Source organism: Asterias rubens, chromosome 4 (assembly GCF_902459465.1).
Source record: "Asterias rubens chromosome 4, eAstRub1.3, whole genome shotgun sequence".
NCBI classification, from domain to species: Eukaryota; Metazoa; Echinodermata; class Asteroidea; order Forcipulatida; family Asteriidae; genus Asterias; species Asterias rubens.
In genome coordinates, this window is record NC_047065.1 from 10,023,984 (window position 1) to 10,041,916 (window position 17,933).

Below are 17,933 nucleotides of genomic sequence, written 5' to 3' on the forward strand. Positions count from 1 at the left end.
GCCCCTGAACATGTCTGGAAGTATCGCCGAGAGAAAAGTCATAAAATTTTGTTAAGTGTAGCAATTTTTTCCGTTAAAAAGGTATTTATTAGTGGGAATAACAGTGTTCAGACCTGGTCTTCACTTTCTTCACTGCGTGGTAATGACCTTGGTTGGTGGCTGGCGCTGTTAACAAACCTCGCCTCCGGCTCGATCCGTTAAAAGGAAAGAGTGGTTTTCAATAGAAATTAATCTGATTCAAAAACTGTCTGTAACTTCAACTTAGAGTAGGGAGATTGTGAAAACTGATTTTTGTTTCATTTGTATTCCAGTTTGAGCTTCAATGGGATTTTCTGAAGCTGCTAACACCCAGTACTACTTGAAATGTTTGTTTTCACTAGTAATTAAAACTCCATTCTTCTTGACATATTAATAGATGGGTTGGGGTGACCTTGGAATCTTGGGTCAACCAGCTAAAGAGACTCCACATCTTGATCAGATGGCAGCAGAGGGAACTTTGATGACAGATTTTTATGCGGCTAACCCTCTTTGCTCACCATGTAAGTATTCCGATGCCTAGTTAAATCCCAACCTTGTCCCCAGGGTGTGTCAAGCGGTTACAAGGTATTGGATCAGATGCATATGATCCAAAATTATTGGATACGTATGCAAATTAAAATAGTCTGGCTACTTAATAGCTTGTTTGTTCATTGTTGGTTGCCGGCGGCTGGCTGAACCTACGAATATGAAACATATTATAATATTGTTAAGTCCAATCAGGGTCCAAGTAAGGAGTTTCCCTCCCAGAGTTTACTATTTTAAACATGGTTGAAAATAAAGTAAACCATGTGGACAAGGTTGGGTTCAACCCCTATTTCCCAACAATCTTAGTGTATTTTTCTAATCCTAACCCCAATCCGAAGCCCAGCAAACAGATCTCAGGTGTTTTTCCTACAGAACATACATGTAGGGTTGTCTGAACACATGGGTGTGTGAATATAGAACAGTCACCCCTCTGATGAGGGATAGGAGGGTTGTCTAAACACATAGGTGTGTGAATATAGAACAGTCACCCCTCTGATGAGGGATAGGAGGGTTGTCTAAACACATAGGTGTGTGAATATAGAACAGTCACCCCTCTGATGAGGGATAGGAGGGTTGTCTAAACACATGGGTGTGTGAATATAGAACAGTCACCCCTCTGATGAGGGATAGGAGGGTTGTCTAAACACATGGGTGTGTGAATATAGAACAGTCACCCCTCTGATGAGGGATAGGAGGGTTGTCTAAACACATGGGTGTGTGAATATAGAACAGTCACCCCTCTGATGAGGGATAGGAGGGTTGTCTAAACACATGGGTGTGTGAATATAGAACAGTCACCCCTCTGATGAGGGATAGGAGGGTTGTCTAAACACATGGGTGTGTGAATATAGAACAGTCACCCCTCTGATGAGGGATAGGATGTGACAAGGTTACTCTAGTCTGGTATACAATGCTTAGTTATAACACAACACTTGTACCCCACACATGTACCCCATCCAACCCAGCAGATAAATAACATGTACTCCTCTAATTTTAATAAAATTCTTATCTTTGAGTTAATTTTGTGTACTTTTAAATTTGTTTCAAGTTAGGCATGTTGACAGAAATGTGCTATTTCATCAGTTTATCTTGCTTGAAGTAAAAAGTTAAATTTACTGGTATGAATACAAAACTTTACTAAAGCTTCTATATGCTAAGTTTGATTATATTAGATTATTAATAACCGCTTTTACATGAGAGATCAAAGTGCTGAACAAGAACAGAGAAGTTAACTAGGGTGTGTTGAAAAGAATTTGCAGTTTTTTAAGATGTAGTTCTTTAAACTAGTGAGAGTTCCTGATGCTAATGGAAAAAGTGTTACAAACTTAGGGGGCCAACTTTTGATAAGAGACCGAGCGTCGAGGGATTTGTAACTCGGGGGAAGGAGTGGTGGGAAGAAGTTTGTCTTGGGAAAATCTGATTCCCGCCCTGCTCGGTTGATACACAGTTAGAAGATTACACAAGAATTGAGGAGCAAGAGTTCAGCAGCGCTGCTGGTTAGGAGTCTTTAAAATGTATGTTTTTCAGCTTGTTTTTTTTTTCAGACTTGTTGAATGATCAAGGTCCAAACTAAATATATCTCTTAAATGCATGTGAATTTTTTTCAACACTAACATATATTGCTTAAAGGTTCACTTTTCCTAACACAAAACACAATGTCCACAAATTTACATTAAACTTACACAGTTTCAAGATTATGATAGTAGAAAGCTTTCCTTGAAATTGTACTTACTGAGGTGCTGTAGTTTTTGAGAAATGAGTAAAACAAATCACTTTTGTCTCAGTTTTAGGATGAAAAACCGTATTAACCAGTAATGCTATTATTATGGTATAATATCAGAACTGGTTAATGGGATTTTACATGCTAAAATAATTTTCTTCTCTTTGAGACAACAATTATGTTGTGACTGTTCACTCATTTCTCAAAAACTACAGCACCTGGGAAGCTTTTCACTATCATTTTCTTCAAACCCTGTAAGTTAAATGTAAATCTGTCAAAGACCAATTTTCTCACTTGGTGTATCCCAACATAAGCATAAAATAACAAGCCTGTGAAAATTTGAACTAAATTGGTCATCCAAGTTGCGAGAAAACGATGAGAGAAAAAACACCCTTGTTGGACTTCTAGCTAGAAGTCTTTTATTATTATAGTGAGAAAGTACCTCCTTCTCAAAAACTACATTGCTTAAGAGGGAGCCGTTTCCCACAATGTTTTATACTATCAATAGCTCTCCAATGGTCGTTACCAAGTCAGTTTTTAAGTTAATGTTTATTTTTAGTAATTACCAAACATGTACCTTTCCTTTAAGAGAACTGGATTACCAGATACAGTACAGAAAAACCTAATAACATGTGTTGTATTTCAATCCACAGCACGTGCTGCTCTTCTGAGTGGGAGGCTTCCAATTCGAAATGGTTTCTACACGACCAATCAGCATGCTCGTAATGCGTATGTGCCACAGTTTCTTGATGGTGGGATTCAAGATGGTGAAGTTCTATTGCCAGAACTTTTACGCACAGTTGGATATAAGAGCAAGATTATTGGCAAATGGTTTGTACAATAACACTCTATGCCCTAACTCATTCTGTATATTGACCATGTTGTATTGAAAATTATACTATTACCCCAAATTTTGAGGAAAAAAAGATGAATCCTGTCATTCTAAAAATTTAAAAATGTAATTGTCCTGTCATTCTAAAAATTTAAAAATGTAATTGTTTGAACAAAATAATCCTGTTGTTCCTCCCCCGCCAATATTGTTTTTTTTTTAATCTGAAGATGAGAAGAAAATATTCCTGCTAATTATCATGTAACACATGCATACAAAAAAAGGATAAATTGTGGCTTTTTCAACACAATCAGTGATCAAAAAGTGAAACATCATAACTTTTGTGGAAGTGTCGTGGCCGAGCAGTTAAGAGCACCAAATTCAAACTCCTGTGTTTCTGATAAGCAGAGTGTGGGTTTGAGCCCCAGTTGTGACACTTGTGTCCTTCGTCTTTCGAATTGGATGTGAAGCAGTTGGTCCCTTGTGTTGTGTAATGCGCACTTAGAACCCAGTGCACTTTATCAGAAAGATAAGGGGTTCGCCCTGTGTTTCTGGCTGGATTTGCTGCATATGCGTCACAACACCCTGTGAGTAATTTCATGGTGCTAAGAATAAGGTCTCATAATTCAAACGTAGTCCCACATACCTTGCAGAATATGCTGTATGTTAAAGGCAGTGGAAGCTATTGGTATTTACTATAAAAACAATTATTAGCATAAAACCTTACTCGGTAACGAGTAATGGGGAGCTGATAGTTTAAAACATTGTGAGATCTCCTCCCTCTGAAGTAACGTAGTTTTCGAGAAAAAAGTATTTTCCACAAATTTTATTTTGAGACCTCAGATTTAGAATTTGAGGTCTCGAAATCAATTATCTGAAAGCACACAACTTCGTGTGACAAGGGTGTTTTTTCATTATTATTACCTTGCAATGATGACCAGTTGAGCTCAGATTTTCACAGGTTTGTATGCATATGTTGGAATTTACCAAGTGAGAAGACTGGTCTTTGACAATTACCAATAGTGTCTTTAAAGCGCCTTGAGCATCACTGAGTGACGGACATGCGCGCTATATGAGAAGTCACTTGTATTAAATCAGAATGTTAAGTCCAACATTTTTCTGGCCTCAAGTTTTATTATAAAGAACCTCAAAAACGAGAAATTATAGTTAACATTTTTGTTACTAACTAGTAGTAAATCAGAATGGTAGGTCAAACATTTTTCCGGCATCAAGTTTTATATTATAAAGAACTTAAAAAACAAGAAACTATAGACGATGTGACGTATGTTTACATTCAAACCGCCCTCTGTTGAAAAAACACTGTATCGTCATGTTTTGCCGGGCAAAAAGACTTGTAGTCATGGTAAGATTGCATACACTTTCTAGCTGGCTGCCAAAACACAGAAGGTTTTGCCCGGCGGTATGCGCGCTCATGTTATGGTTTTCGTGTGACGTCACAGGTCACATCGTCTATTGTTAATTGTTCTTGTTACGAAATTGACTAAAACTAGCTGGCACATTGACAAGCTTTCTATCTTAAAGTTTGACTTTTCTCCCCTTGTTATTTAATGCAGGCATTTGGGCCACCAGACACAGTATTTACCGTTGAAACATGGCTTTGATGAGTTTTTTGGGTCACCTAATTGCCACTTTGGACCATACAACAACATTGGTACACCCAATATTCCTGTGTACAAGAATCAGGACATGGCTGGCCGTTACTATGATGACTTCATTATAACAAAAGCAGGAGAGTCTAACCTAACACAGTTGTATATTAAGGTATGTATCATTTTTTAAGTGTTTACTATTCTCTGTTAATGTTAGCTGTTTGGCGTTTTAAATTTGTTCAAAAGAAACTTTTGTCATAGCTTCAGAGAGAAAACTTTCTCAATGAAAAATTATCTTAAATCCAGACCTTTTTTCTATGTCTTCTGAAAAAAAGGAGGCCATCTTTGAAATCACTGAGTACTGTACATAGGTTTGAATCAGTATCTGTACATATAAATTATCAGAAGGGTGCGTCCTTGTCAGAGGCCAATTTTTAAACGCTCCTCAGTGCGCCATGAAAATTCAATCGATTTCCGGCTGTATCCAGAAATCGTTGGATAACTGTTGGTGTGATTATTTTCTTGTGTTACAAGTTGAGTTTATTTTGTAGAGGATGAAATCATCTTTTGAATGATTTTCACAGTTCCTTTGTTTGACTCACCAAATTCAAGCTTTCAGGTTGGAAACATAAGAGAGATCAACAAAAATTTGGAAACATTGTTTGCATATGAAGTGAAGGTTTGTTTACATGGAAAGTTGTGCACATAAGTTTTCTTAACTGTATTGTCGTCTGACAGGAAAACAAAGCTACAAAAAGTGGTCGAAAAAAAAACACTACATACCTTTAAAATGAAAATGAATGGCTCTATTACCCACAGATACCTTCTGTACCTAAAACACATCTTTGATGTCACAACCATTTTACACTATCACAATGTTTTAGGAGGCAATCAGCTTTATTGATGAACAACATGCAAGCAGCAATCCATTTCTTTTGTACTGGGTCCCAGACTCCACGCATACACCATTGTATGCTTCAGAGCCTTATCACGGCACCAGCCAGAGAGGTCTTTACGGAGACGCAGTGAGAGAGCTAGATGATGGCGTGGGTCAGATCCTAGCCAGGATCAAGAAGCATGGGATTACTAAGAATACCTTTGCATTTTTCACATCTGATAATGGTGGGGCGGCTTATGCCAGAGAAAAGGGTGAGGTTATTATGTGAGTTGCTGTTACTTAATACACCATACACCTTGATTCACGTAGCATCTCATTTGTTGAAAGTTTTCTTCACTACTAATTAGTCAACCTCTACATGTATGTGTGTAATGTTTTGTGTGTTTCACCTTTTTAAATCAGGTTGACTGTAGCCATTCCAAACCAAACAAAATGTTAGTCTATATAAACTGTAGCAGAAACCCTGATTCTTGAGCAGCTGCGATAACCTGACTTTTTATCACATTTTCAAAAAAACCTCAGGAAGCGCTTAGCTTTATTGAGGCTCAACATATAGCTAGTGAACCCTTCTTGCTGTATTGGGTTCCTGATGCAACTCACACTCCTCTTTACGCATCCAAATCGTTCCTGGGCAAAAGCCAACGTGGTCTCTATGGTGATGCTGTGCAGGAATTAGATAATGGAGTTGGGCAAATCCTCCAAAAATTGAAAGATATGGGTATCGACCAAAACACCTTTGCATTCTTCACTTCTGACAATGGTGCTGCTCTGGTAGGAAAGTTCCATGGTGAGATGTTCATGCATTTTTTCTTCCTCTCCTTTTGGTGGTAAGAAAAGCAGTTTCATTAGTGGCCCTTACCATTTCTAACGCTTCCATACATTTTCTTCTTTCTTTTTAAATCTGAACAATTGACAAATGAAAGAGGTGAAGCGCAATATGGGATAAACATGGGTAAATAGCTTTGAATTGTACACACTTTTGCATGTGTTAATCATGGTATAAACCTATACAGTTAAGTAAAGTACTAAAAAGTAGTTTGTTGCTATGAAAGTTCTTGCAGTTTTGTTTTTCGAATTAGTTAGTCTTAAAGTGCTACCACTACTTTTCTAAGTCAATTACAGGTGTTTTAGATTGCAGTTGCAGCAACCAATTTGCAATGTGGGCTTACAATCAATACTATCGTGGTGGCTGGTACATTTTTACGGGTGCCCCATTTTTGGGTAAATTTCCAAAAGATTGGCAATGCAAGTAATAAAAGTAGTACCAATACACAAAATCCGCTTGTAAACATGCTTCGGACGATACCTTTCCAAATATTTCCGGTTGAAATGAAAGAAAAAAACCCGGTCACAAATAGGGTATGGAACATTTCAACCTACTCACACCCTAGACTGATTGCACTCATTCATGTCTTTATACCATTGGTGACTTTAGTCCACTCACAAACATTCAACCCTGAAGTAGGCCATTTGTGATATAGCTGTAGTGTTGTCATCCTTAATACCCAAGCTCACCATCATTGGAAAGAGAACTATCAGATATTTCCATCTGTTCAAGTTGAAGTTGAAAGATCTGTGATACCAAACACCACCAGAACCCCCAATTGGTAGTGTACAAAACAGTTTGAGTTTACAGAATCACACTAAGGAAATACAGACCAAGAACTTTTAAATATAACAAACCCAATCATTCTACAGGGATACTACCCCCCCCCCCCCTCTCATTTGGGCAATAATAATAAATGCACACGGGCTCTGCCTCATTCTGTCATTCACTAGTAAACTATCACTTTACATATTGAATGCAGTCATGCAAGTAAGATAGTATTTAACCGCATTCTGGCAAAGAAAATTGCACAGGTCAAGTCACTGAATCACAGTTAGGTTTCAGTGAAGGGAATGGTACAATAGAGGCTACCTTCGTAAATCAGTATCTGAAGCCTACTACACGGCCAAGACTCCACTCCATCTGGCCTTCCTTGATTACAAAAAAGCCTTTGACTCCGGTAACCACGAGCTCATGTTTGCAAAACTTGGCGAACTCGGTGTTGATGTTGATGTACTGCGACTCAGTGAAGACCTGTACCTGTATGCAAATGGTCAACTCTGATGGAAGGGTCAACTCATACAGGTTTTTGACACCCCAGCTGGTGTGAGGCAAGGCTGCCCACACCCTCCAACACTTTTCAGCTTCTACACAGAATTTTGATGAGGGAGTTGTATTGCCATACAACGTATCTCAGAGCCCCCAATGTGAGTGGTCTCTATCAAAGAGCTGAGGTATGCTGATGATCTGGTATTGGTGGCTCTCACCAGAAAGCATTGCTTGCCATTCTTGGAGATATCTCGGAGGAGTATGGCCTTGTTATACATCCGGGTATATAAGACAGTACCTCGTCCTCCAGACGATGTTGACAGATGAGACGATTGCTTTCCATGGGGCCATGATACCCTGTCAGCAAGTGTCCCTATCTTGGCACCAGCTCAATGACAGCGAAGAGGTCCGAATAAGAATAGGGATTGGAAAGGATAATAAATGTTGGTGCTCTCCCATCCAGTGACGCTGTGTCTGTTGACTTGTCGTAAATTGAAACATGTATTGTATTGTATTAATACGATTCCAATTATTGTAACTGTGCTGTACTATTTCCACCGTTGTTATTATAAAATGGTGTTGATGGGAAATAGTTTAACCAGGAAATGTGACCCTTTAAGACCAAGTTGGTCTGTATGTGAACGAAAATGTTTTCGAGATTTGGGATATTTTTGCAGATCCTTGGGTAGCAATAACTAGTTTTCGGAAGTCATGTAAGCTTCCTCGTCAGTTGCATGTAAGGTTGCATTCAATGAATCGGGTAATCTCTTGTTTACATCTTGAAAAAGATGGGGGGAGCAACCAATATGGTAGGGTTTATGACATAGCTGTGGGTGTGTTTGTGTTTTTTTGAATAGATAACCAAGGCATGTACCGTTTGTTGGATAGTATTCAAAGTAAGGCAATCAGGTCCTCAAGTGTTTCTTGTAATTCTAGAGAATTATTTGCGGGAGAGGGATCGTCGAGGTCGCTTTCGGACTCAGTTGTGTCCGGTGGCAATTGGCTCTGATGATCATTTCCCGTATGTTTTTGTCTTTTTTGAAAGCAATGAAGGGTGTGTTCGGAAAAATTTCCGTGAGTGTTTCATCGCTTTGAATTAGAGGCCAATGTTTGGTGATTGGCGTGATATATCCTTGTGGAAAAGTGCCGGGTTGTATGTTGTGAAGACGAGAGGTGATTTATTGTTTTGCTGGTGTACTTCCAGTGGTTTGTGAATCATGTTAGCACGTTCATGATGTGATACCTTTTGTATCTGTGTGTTTATTTCATCATGTGTGTAACCTCTTGCTGTTAGTTTGTTTGTGAAGGTCTCAACTTTCTCTTGAAAATCCTCAATGTTGTTGGTGTTTCTTGCAAAGCGGAGTGTTTCCCCGTATATGAATGCGTTAAAAACATGTGGTGGGTGGGATGAGGATTTATGAAGGTATTGATATGTTTCTGTGGGTTTGGTGTCTAGTATACCGGTTTCACGGAATCTGTTACCTTTGAATATGGTTAAGTCAAGATAGTTCACTGAACAGTTTGAGGCCTCAAAAGTGAATTTGAGGGTGGGGTGCATTTGACTCATGGTATTTACCAGGTTTTTGAATTCTTCAATATTACCGCCATAGATTATGAGAATGTCATCTCTATAGTGCCACCAAGTGAGTATATTGTCAGCTTGTTGGAGGATTCGATTTTCGAGATCATGGAGGGTTATGTCACATATTTCTGAATGATTTGGCAAAACCTTCCGGGGCATAAAGTGGTCAGATTTCATAACAAACGAAAGGCTGGCTGAGCTGATTGGTGGATGTTGGTGTCTTACAGGGGAAGGCAAAGTGGTGCGCTCATGTGATCAGGGAGGCCTACCCGGTGCAGTTATAGATGGTCTGCCGATAGTACAATTGGAGGCAGAGGTCAGTCTAAGCTGCGCTGGATAGCCAATGTGACAAAGTGGAGTGGTTGGAGAGCTGAGAAGAGTAGCGATTGAAAGAGATCAGGTGATGGCGTCGACTCCAGCAGTGCGCCCTTGTTGCATTTCAAGGATGAGGCGGCTACAGGTGCAAGTTTACAGAATGATGATGATTGAATTCATAATGAGTACATTGGCACAGATTAAACCACAAGATTAAATCTGGACTGTTTCATTTCACTAAAAGAATGGAAAAGCTAGATTTCAATGAGTGATTCTATACTGGAACATCAACGAGCGAGATGCACTTTATTTTTTTTATATCTAACTTACACCTGTCATTTCTCTTCACAAAAACACAAAAAAGACACTGGAACTCGTTCACCCACACCATCATGAGCAGATCAATCAATTTATTTCTCAAGAGTCTTTAGCAGCCATTTTGTGAGCTAACTGTGACTGTTTTATTTTTAACCTATAGGATGCATTATTGTTCATTAAAGAGCAATACGAGACAGACACTCCATTCTTCCTGTATTGGGCCCCAGATTCCACTCATAGACCTCACTATGCATCTAAGACCTATCTTGGCTCAAGCCAACGTGGTTTATATGGTGACTCTGTACGGGAATTAGATGACGGTGTTGGGCAGATTTTATCCATTCTGCAAAAACTTGGGGTCGACAGAAATTCTTTTGTATTTTTCACATCGGATAATGGGGCACCATTAAATCCTCGTTTTGATTGTAAGTTGCATGACGTTTTATGATTAATATACATGTACATAAATCATTGACAGCCATTGAATCCCTTGAAACTTTGTGATGAAGCATTGGCGTAACTAGACAGGGAGCTCCCTCAGAACTCTCACCCATCCCATTGTCTCCCAAATGAGATTTTAAAGTTTGATACATTAAATAGCCTCCTCAAATGTTGCCCGTGCTTGCCTCTCTCCCAATGAAAATGTCTGCAATATTAACTTTTGCTACTAATTTGGTTGTTTTAAAATGTTTGATTTGAGATTTACTTCAAAACGGACAGTGGCATTCAAGCAGCACTGGCGAGGCTGTGTTGGGGGAGGGGGGGGGGGAGGTGTGTATGAACCATTGCCCCCTTCCCATACCCACAAGTGAGATTAACAAAAATTCACAATTGAATGGTGAGATATATCAAAAGCCCCTCCCCCATGAAAATGTCTAGTTATGCCACTGTCATGCTAACTTTGTTTTTACATCTTAGAAACTTGTACCTTTGACCATAGAGAAAGGACCATTAGAAGGAATTAGAACATTCCATCATCAAATGAACAATAATCTTGGCCGCCAGCACCAATGATTAGTATTCAAAGTGTGCACCACTCTCTTATCAAATTCTAAAAAGGACAAACGCCAAGTATTGTAACAAATGGCTGATGGCCACAGCTCGCCATCAACGGAGATGGTTCATCATTTCCTCAAAATCCTGCTGAGTTAATACAACTTTTCTCTGAATGTACTGCGTCCATAGGAAATTGTTTCATGATGTGAACATTCAATTCAATGGTTACTAATGGTTTGACAGCAGCGAAACTTTATCAACCAGGCTGACGATTACCATGGCAAGCAAATCGATGGCGACAATCATCACTGGAAGAGCAGCTGGTGATCACAATGCATTTTCTAAGGGACAAGCTTAGGGTGATGGTCTGTGGGTTTTCAATCTATTTCCTTTAGTGGTCTTTTCTCTACATGTTGTATGCTTTGGTTTTCTAATGATTTGGCTAAACAAGGTTTTGCAATTAACTTCTCGTTTTTTTTTTGGGGGGGGGGGGGGGTCATCATCCAAATGGAACTTTCTCTGTTCTTTTCTCTTCATTTATTTTCAGAGTTGCATGATTTATTGTCTTACCATTTACTAAAATGTATCATTTTTACTAATCTCCACATTTGTTAGCGATACAAGTTGCAAAATAACATTTTCATAGTAAATGAAAAAAATTGATTTGTGCTTCTAGACCATGGGATGATCGCTAAAATTTTTCAAACCGTTGCCCCCACTTTGGGACCATGCAATTTTTGTATGTAGGTATGAAATAAAATACAGAAAATCCATTAAAGAAAATCCATTGCTTGGCGAAAGTCGTGCACCGAATCCCGAAAAGAAACAATTACGGTGACAAATAGTGATCTAAAACTCCCCGGAAGCCTGCGATGTGGGTGACGTCATTCAAAGCATTATTGTGTTTTCGTTCCCACACGGTACCATTAAACAAACGGTGTATTTTTTTGAACCCCTGAATATAAGTATGTCGATTTACAGGCTTGTTCGATAAAATTATTAGTTATCACACAAGCAAGAGTGGAGTACGCACAAAATAGTGCGTCTGCGTCCCATATCCAACTCGACCGTGCGTGTGATGATAAACACAAGCACATCGTAGCAACGAAAAACAAATGGCATCGTACTTGATGTTCAATCAATAAAAATCATGGATTTTTGTTTTAGACCAAGGCCTATATATGCATGTTTAATGGGAAGAAAAGTTGAACATTAACATCGTTCACATTAACCGGTTGGAGAAAGTTCCTGCACTACTGTGCACGATGGGTAAATATTCCATATGAATATAGATATTATACAAAAAATATTGTTTTTGACAAACAATTACCCAAACATTGGTCTGTTCACGAACTGTGTAGTTTTAGAGCTTAGCAACAACCAAATTCGGATTCAGTACCATTGAAAACCCTTGTACGTCAAATTTCACGTCAAAAAATAGATCCGTTTTCAATACCCATCCCATGGTCTATTCATCATTAAACCTGAACACTTCTCAATGTTTATGAATTTGACAAGCCTTGTTGTACATCTCATATGGTTTACCTTGTATTATTAACTGTAACATGCACTCAAGTTTTCTTGTCCAGTAGTTTTCCCATTTTGGGAGTCAGATTCCCCGTTTTTGGTGCACACTTCCCATGCAGTGAAACGTTTATTTTTTCATGTATGACCCCAAAATGGCCGAGCATAGGTGGACTGTAGTTGCATTTGATGTCAGTGCGAGGGGTCTGTTATATTTGTTTCATTACATTATGTTACATTTATACTATTTTATTTAACCTAAAGGTGGCAGTAATGGACCATTCTTATGTGGTAAAGAGACAACATTCGAAGGTGGAATGAGAGAGCCAGCCATTGCATGGTGGCCTGGAACAATCAAAGCTGGACAGGTATGACAAGGTCAAACTAGATACAATCCGGAAATGTTTTAGTACGGCATAGTGTACATGGACAGGTATTTAAAAAACTGGCTTGTACATGTTATACAAAACCATTTCAAATGTTCATCCTCCCAACATTAGCATGCCTCAAATTATGTGGTTACCCTTATACGCCATGAACTAACAGGGCAAGCAATTTTGTGGAGTAAAATTTTACTCCACAAAATAGCCGACCATGTTACATGTAGTTTGTGAAGTAAAAAGGAAAACCATGCAATTTCGAGGCATGTTTGTGAAGATCATTATATTCTACTTTTCGAACATCTTTCTTTCCTTACCGATTTCATAACAAAGTGTTTCAAACACTTTTCATAGACCAACTCAACCGATCAAAGGCAACGTGTCCCTTGAAATAAAGAGACAAGTTTCTGACGGGATTTCTTCACAAAGAGTTTGATGCATTCCAAATCTTCTTCTCAAATGAAATTTTTGTTACAAAGATTATTTTTGTACCATCATTTTTCGGAACACAAATCTGATAAAAAGCCACTCTAGGTAAAGGGCTATAAGAAGAAAAAGATTAAACATGAAAATAACTCTAGAGAGCTTGAGGCAGGAATTCCTCGTAAAACAGTCCAGATTAAAGGATGGGGGGAAACATCCACCAGGCAAGGAGTTCTAAAAGAGATGCAGTTTGTGGAATAAAGCTGTTGGAGCGACTCTTTGTTCCACATCTCAACAAATCAAGAATGTATGGGTGAGAATGAGCAGAAAGTCTGGTTCATGCTCAAACACCCTAATAGCAGGAACTAGGTTGGATACACTGGTGGCACATGTACCATGGAAATATCTGTAGAATAGACAGCGGCTGGCTATAGACCTACAGTGGGAAAGAGGTTGTAACAATGACCCTAACACTTCACCAACAAGATTAATAATATGCTCTTGCACCCTATCTAATAAATTATATAAATGGGATTCCCTATATCTGCAGGTATCCCATCAGTTAGGAAGCATCATGGATCTATTTACTACGTCTCTGAGTATTGCTGGATTGAAGCCACCTTCTGATCGGATTATTGATGGTACTGATCTCCTGCCTCATCTTATCAATGGAACCGTTGATCTAAACAAACCAATTTACTATTACCGTGGTAATGAGATGATGGCTGTACGGATTGGTTTATACAAGGCACACTACTGGACATGGACCAACTCAATTTCAGAGTTTCTTGAACGGGTAATGTTGTCTAGCTTTTTGAGGAAATTTATCTACCGTTGGACCTTTCTAAGAAATTCTTAACTTTGACATTAATCTGCAGATAGACAAAATGTTGCTTCATATATTAAGGTATTTGTGCACCTACCCCAGCATTGGCAGCAATCAAACAACAAACGGGTCAAAAGTCAGTATTTGATACATGAAATTGCTAATGAGAATCCTTATTTGATGTTACCTTTTTATTCATTAAGACTTTAGTTTTAGAACCAAGGAAAACGTATACTCAAGAAGCTATAACAAAGAAAACTGCGAGTGGGCTTGGAAATGTTTTCATGACGGGCGTGAATAATAATAAACAACACTTATAAAGCGCCTTACATCCATGACTGGACCCCAAGGCGCTGTACACATTCAAAATAGCTGCAAACAAGAGCAAAATAAACCCAAAGAGCATAAAAGATTTCTAAAAATATAAACCACAAAATGGACCAGCCAATAGTTAAAACCACAAACCGCGAAATTGAAAAGTTATGGAAAAGCCCTACTATAACAACATTAGTTAAACTTACAATACTTTAAAAAGGTGTCCATAGGGAATACACTTACAATGATATCATAACAGGGGTCAATCCCGCAAAGAGTCAGGACCAGTCCCTTTAAGACTAGTCCCAAGAGATATAAAATGTATGGCCAGTCTTAAAATTAAGACGAGTAACTTAATGTCCTAACTTGAAAAAAGACTAGCCCTAACTCTCTAAGAATTCCACCCCATGAGAAACAATGTACTTAGTCATTTAAAACAACACACCAAAAAGTTATAAAGATATGAAAACAAATCACAAAAGAAAGCAAGTTAAAGTTACAAAAACAATTACATAACAAATGTCACTCAAGAAAAAAAACATGCATTATGAGTAGGCAATGTACTTAGTTAAAAGCCAGTTAAAAAAGATAAGTCTTCAGGATTGTCTTAAAATGATCCAGTGAATTAGATGCTTGTAGGTGTTCCGGTAGAGAGTTGCATAGACTTGGGGCTGGTTGGCACAGAAGATTCTTGGACGAAGACCGAAGAGTGCGATTTGGTTGGTATGGAGTTATGATCTCACTCAGATAAACAGGAGCGAGCTCATGTAGAATTTTATATGTTAGTAGCAGGAGTTTGAATTTGATTCTATGTGCCACGGGCAACCAGTGCAGACCGAAGAGCACAGGCTGTATGTGATCCCGTTATTTAGTTCTTGAGACAAGTCTCGCAGCTGAGTTTTGAATTCTCTGCAACTTGGCAATATCACTGGCAGGAAGACCAAATAGTAAACTATTACAGTAGCCTAAACGAGACGTTACAAAAGCATGTATCAGTCGTTCCGATGCCTTCTTGTCCAGGTATTTACGAATCCGACTAATTTTATGAAGAGCAAACGAAGATGATTTTGTGACGGAACGCACATGTTCTTTCATTGCCAAAGTGCTGTCAATGATGAAACCTACAATGTAGATCTCTTACAGAATTTGTTGTAGCAACTGGTGATTCTCCAATGATGATTTGAGGTAGGGAGGGAACTTTTAAAAATTGAGAACTCAGATGAACAACCTTAGTCTTTGTATCATTTAAGGCCATTTTGTTTTGGACTGCCTAAGCTTTGATGCCGCGGACACATCATTCAATTGTTGTGATGGCTTCCGAATGCGTAGAAGGATCAAATATCACATACAGCTGAGTATCATCTGCGTATTAAACTCATGTGATGTATTCCATGTGATGTATTCCATGACTGTTGATGATGTCGCTGATCGGAGCAGAATACGTTGTGAATAAGGTAGGTCCTAGTACGGAACCCTGTGGAACGCCCTCTTCAAGTGATAACTCTATTGATGGGACACCGGAGATATCTACATACTGACGACGGCCTTGAATGTAAGATGCAAACCAATCAAGTGCGGTAATCGAAATTCCGTGTCGGCAATGCAGGCGTTTAAGTAGGATGTCATGGTTTATCGTGTCGAATGCCGAAGAGAAATCAAGAAGCAATAGAATGGCTTCCTGATGACGATCGACAGCCTGAAGAAGATCGTTGTGGACGCGAACCAGCGCTGTCTCAGTTGAATGAAATCTACGATAGGCTGATTGTCTCTGTACATACAGACCGCGTTGCTGTAGGTAGGCATTCAACTGTGAAGATGCAACCTGTTCAATGGTTTTGAACAAGAACTTCAAATTTGATATCGGTCTGTAATTGTTGAGGTGTTCGACATCAAGAGATGGTTTCTTAATCAACGGCACGACTCTAGCAATTTTCAGTTCTGGTGGCACAACTCCGGTTGTCAATGATTGGTTGACAATACAGTGTATTATACACGTTATGCAAGGAACTAGCGAATCTAAACACTGTTTCATGACTGTTCCAGGAAGCGGGTCGAGTGGACATGACTTTATTCCAGATTCACTGATGACTTTTTGGATCTCACTTTCAGTTACTTCACTAAATGAGCTGAAGGTATGCTCACACAATTCTGACATATCAACAGATGTGGTAGGTTGTGGTATGGCGTCAAGGTTGCTGCAGAGATTCTTGGTCTTTGTATAAAAGAAGTCTGCGAAGTCTACTTGACGCTTGACGGGGGTAGCTCGAAAAAAGGTGTCAACAAGCTGAAACAATTGTTGAGTGTCACAGCCAACCACCTTGGCCCTATAGTACCTGCATTTAGCTTGCTCCAACATTCTTCTGTACTTTTTACATTGGTCAACGAAGAGCTGCTTATCGATGGCAAGTCCAGAAGCAATCCAGGCACGTTCAAGTTGGCGACGTTTCACCTTGATTTCTCGAAGGTCGTCAGTGTACCATGGTGCATTTGGTCGTAGTGTTATCAGTCTGGACTTCATTGGAGCATGACGATCCAACAATTCACTAAGTATCAGTTCATAGCGTGCAACAAATTGATGTAAGTCGGCAACAGGATTAGTAGCCAAAGCTGATTGTTCAATATCCTTGTTGAACTTGAGAAAGTCTATTTTGCGCAATTCCCGAGACTTAACCAGCTTCTTTATCGGGCGGGGTCGAGATAAATCGAGCTGGCATTTGACGGCATGGTGATCTGAGGGAAGACCTCGAACTATCTCAATGTCAGCGACTACATGTTCATCTATCCGGGTGATAACCAGATCCAGAGTATGGCCATGACGATGCGTTGACCCAGTGACATGCTGCTGAAGTCCAGTAGAATCCAGCATCTCCCGAAAAACTGTAGCGTCGCGATCATCGTTGACATCAATGTGAAAGTTTAAATCTTCAGCCATGGTTATATGACCTAGGTGAATAGTTATTGTCTCAAGCAGAGTAGAACAAACCGTGAAAAACATTGTACTAGTCAGTTTGTTAACTTGAGACGGTGGTGGCCGGTAGATAATGAAAAATGACGAACTGCCAACAGACACAGATAAGTCCAGACGGTGGTGGCCGGTAGATAATGAAAAATAACGAACTGCCAACAGACACAGATAAGTCCATGTATTCAAAGGATCTAAATTTGTTCTGATGGTTTTTCTTCACAACAATCCCTTGATGAGAAAAAAGGCACAGTCCACAACCACGAGGTTGATTGTAGACATTAAAATGAGGCAATGTTCTCTTCACATCAGCAAGTGGACAACTGTCACGATCATCTCCAGATTACCATGATTCGGTGATGGCGAAAAGGTAAATTTTTTCACGAATGATGAAATCGGTGAGAGAAGTTGTTTTCTTCTTCAATGAATTAGCATTCCATATTGCAAGCCTTGATTTTTGAGTTACAGTGACAGCCGGGGACGTTTCTGAAACGCACACTAAGTTATGCTCACCTACAGACCTACAGCATGGCTTTGTGAATGGTGAATGAGTTGGAGCTGTGACCACAGTTGGAA

At 39.2% G+C, this 17,933-nt stretch overlaps 1 protein-coding gene across 3 annotated transcripts in view; it reads left to right on the forward strand.

The window, feature by feature from the left end:
- The window catches only part of LOC117289225 (N-acetylgalactosamine-6-sulfatase-like), a 28,485-nt gene that overhangs the window by 4,430 nt on the left and 6,122 nt on the right, over positions 1-17,933 (forward strand). Inside the window, exons 2-7 of one of the 3 annotated variants that reach the window (XM_033770245.1) lie at positions 416-539; positions 2,938-3,115; positions 4,688-4,895; positions 5,608-5,872; positions 12,716-12,819; positions 13,805-14,050. In XM_033770245.1, coding sequence (XP_033626136.1) covers positions 416-539; positions 2,938-3,115; positions 4,688-4,895; positions 5,608-5,872; positions 12,716-12,819; positions 13,805-14,050 — 1,125 coding nt within the window. Of the gene's footprint in view, positions 1-415; positions 540-2,937; positions 3,116-4,687; positions 4,896-5,607; positions 5,873-6,143; positions 6,409-10,091; positions 10,357-12,715; positions 12,820-13,804; positions 14,051-17,933 lie in introns of all 3 variants that reach the window. The other 2 variants (XM_033770244.1, XM_033770243.1) reach the window with 2 other exon arrangements.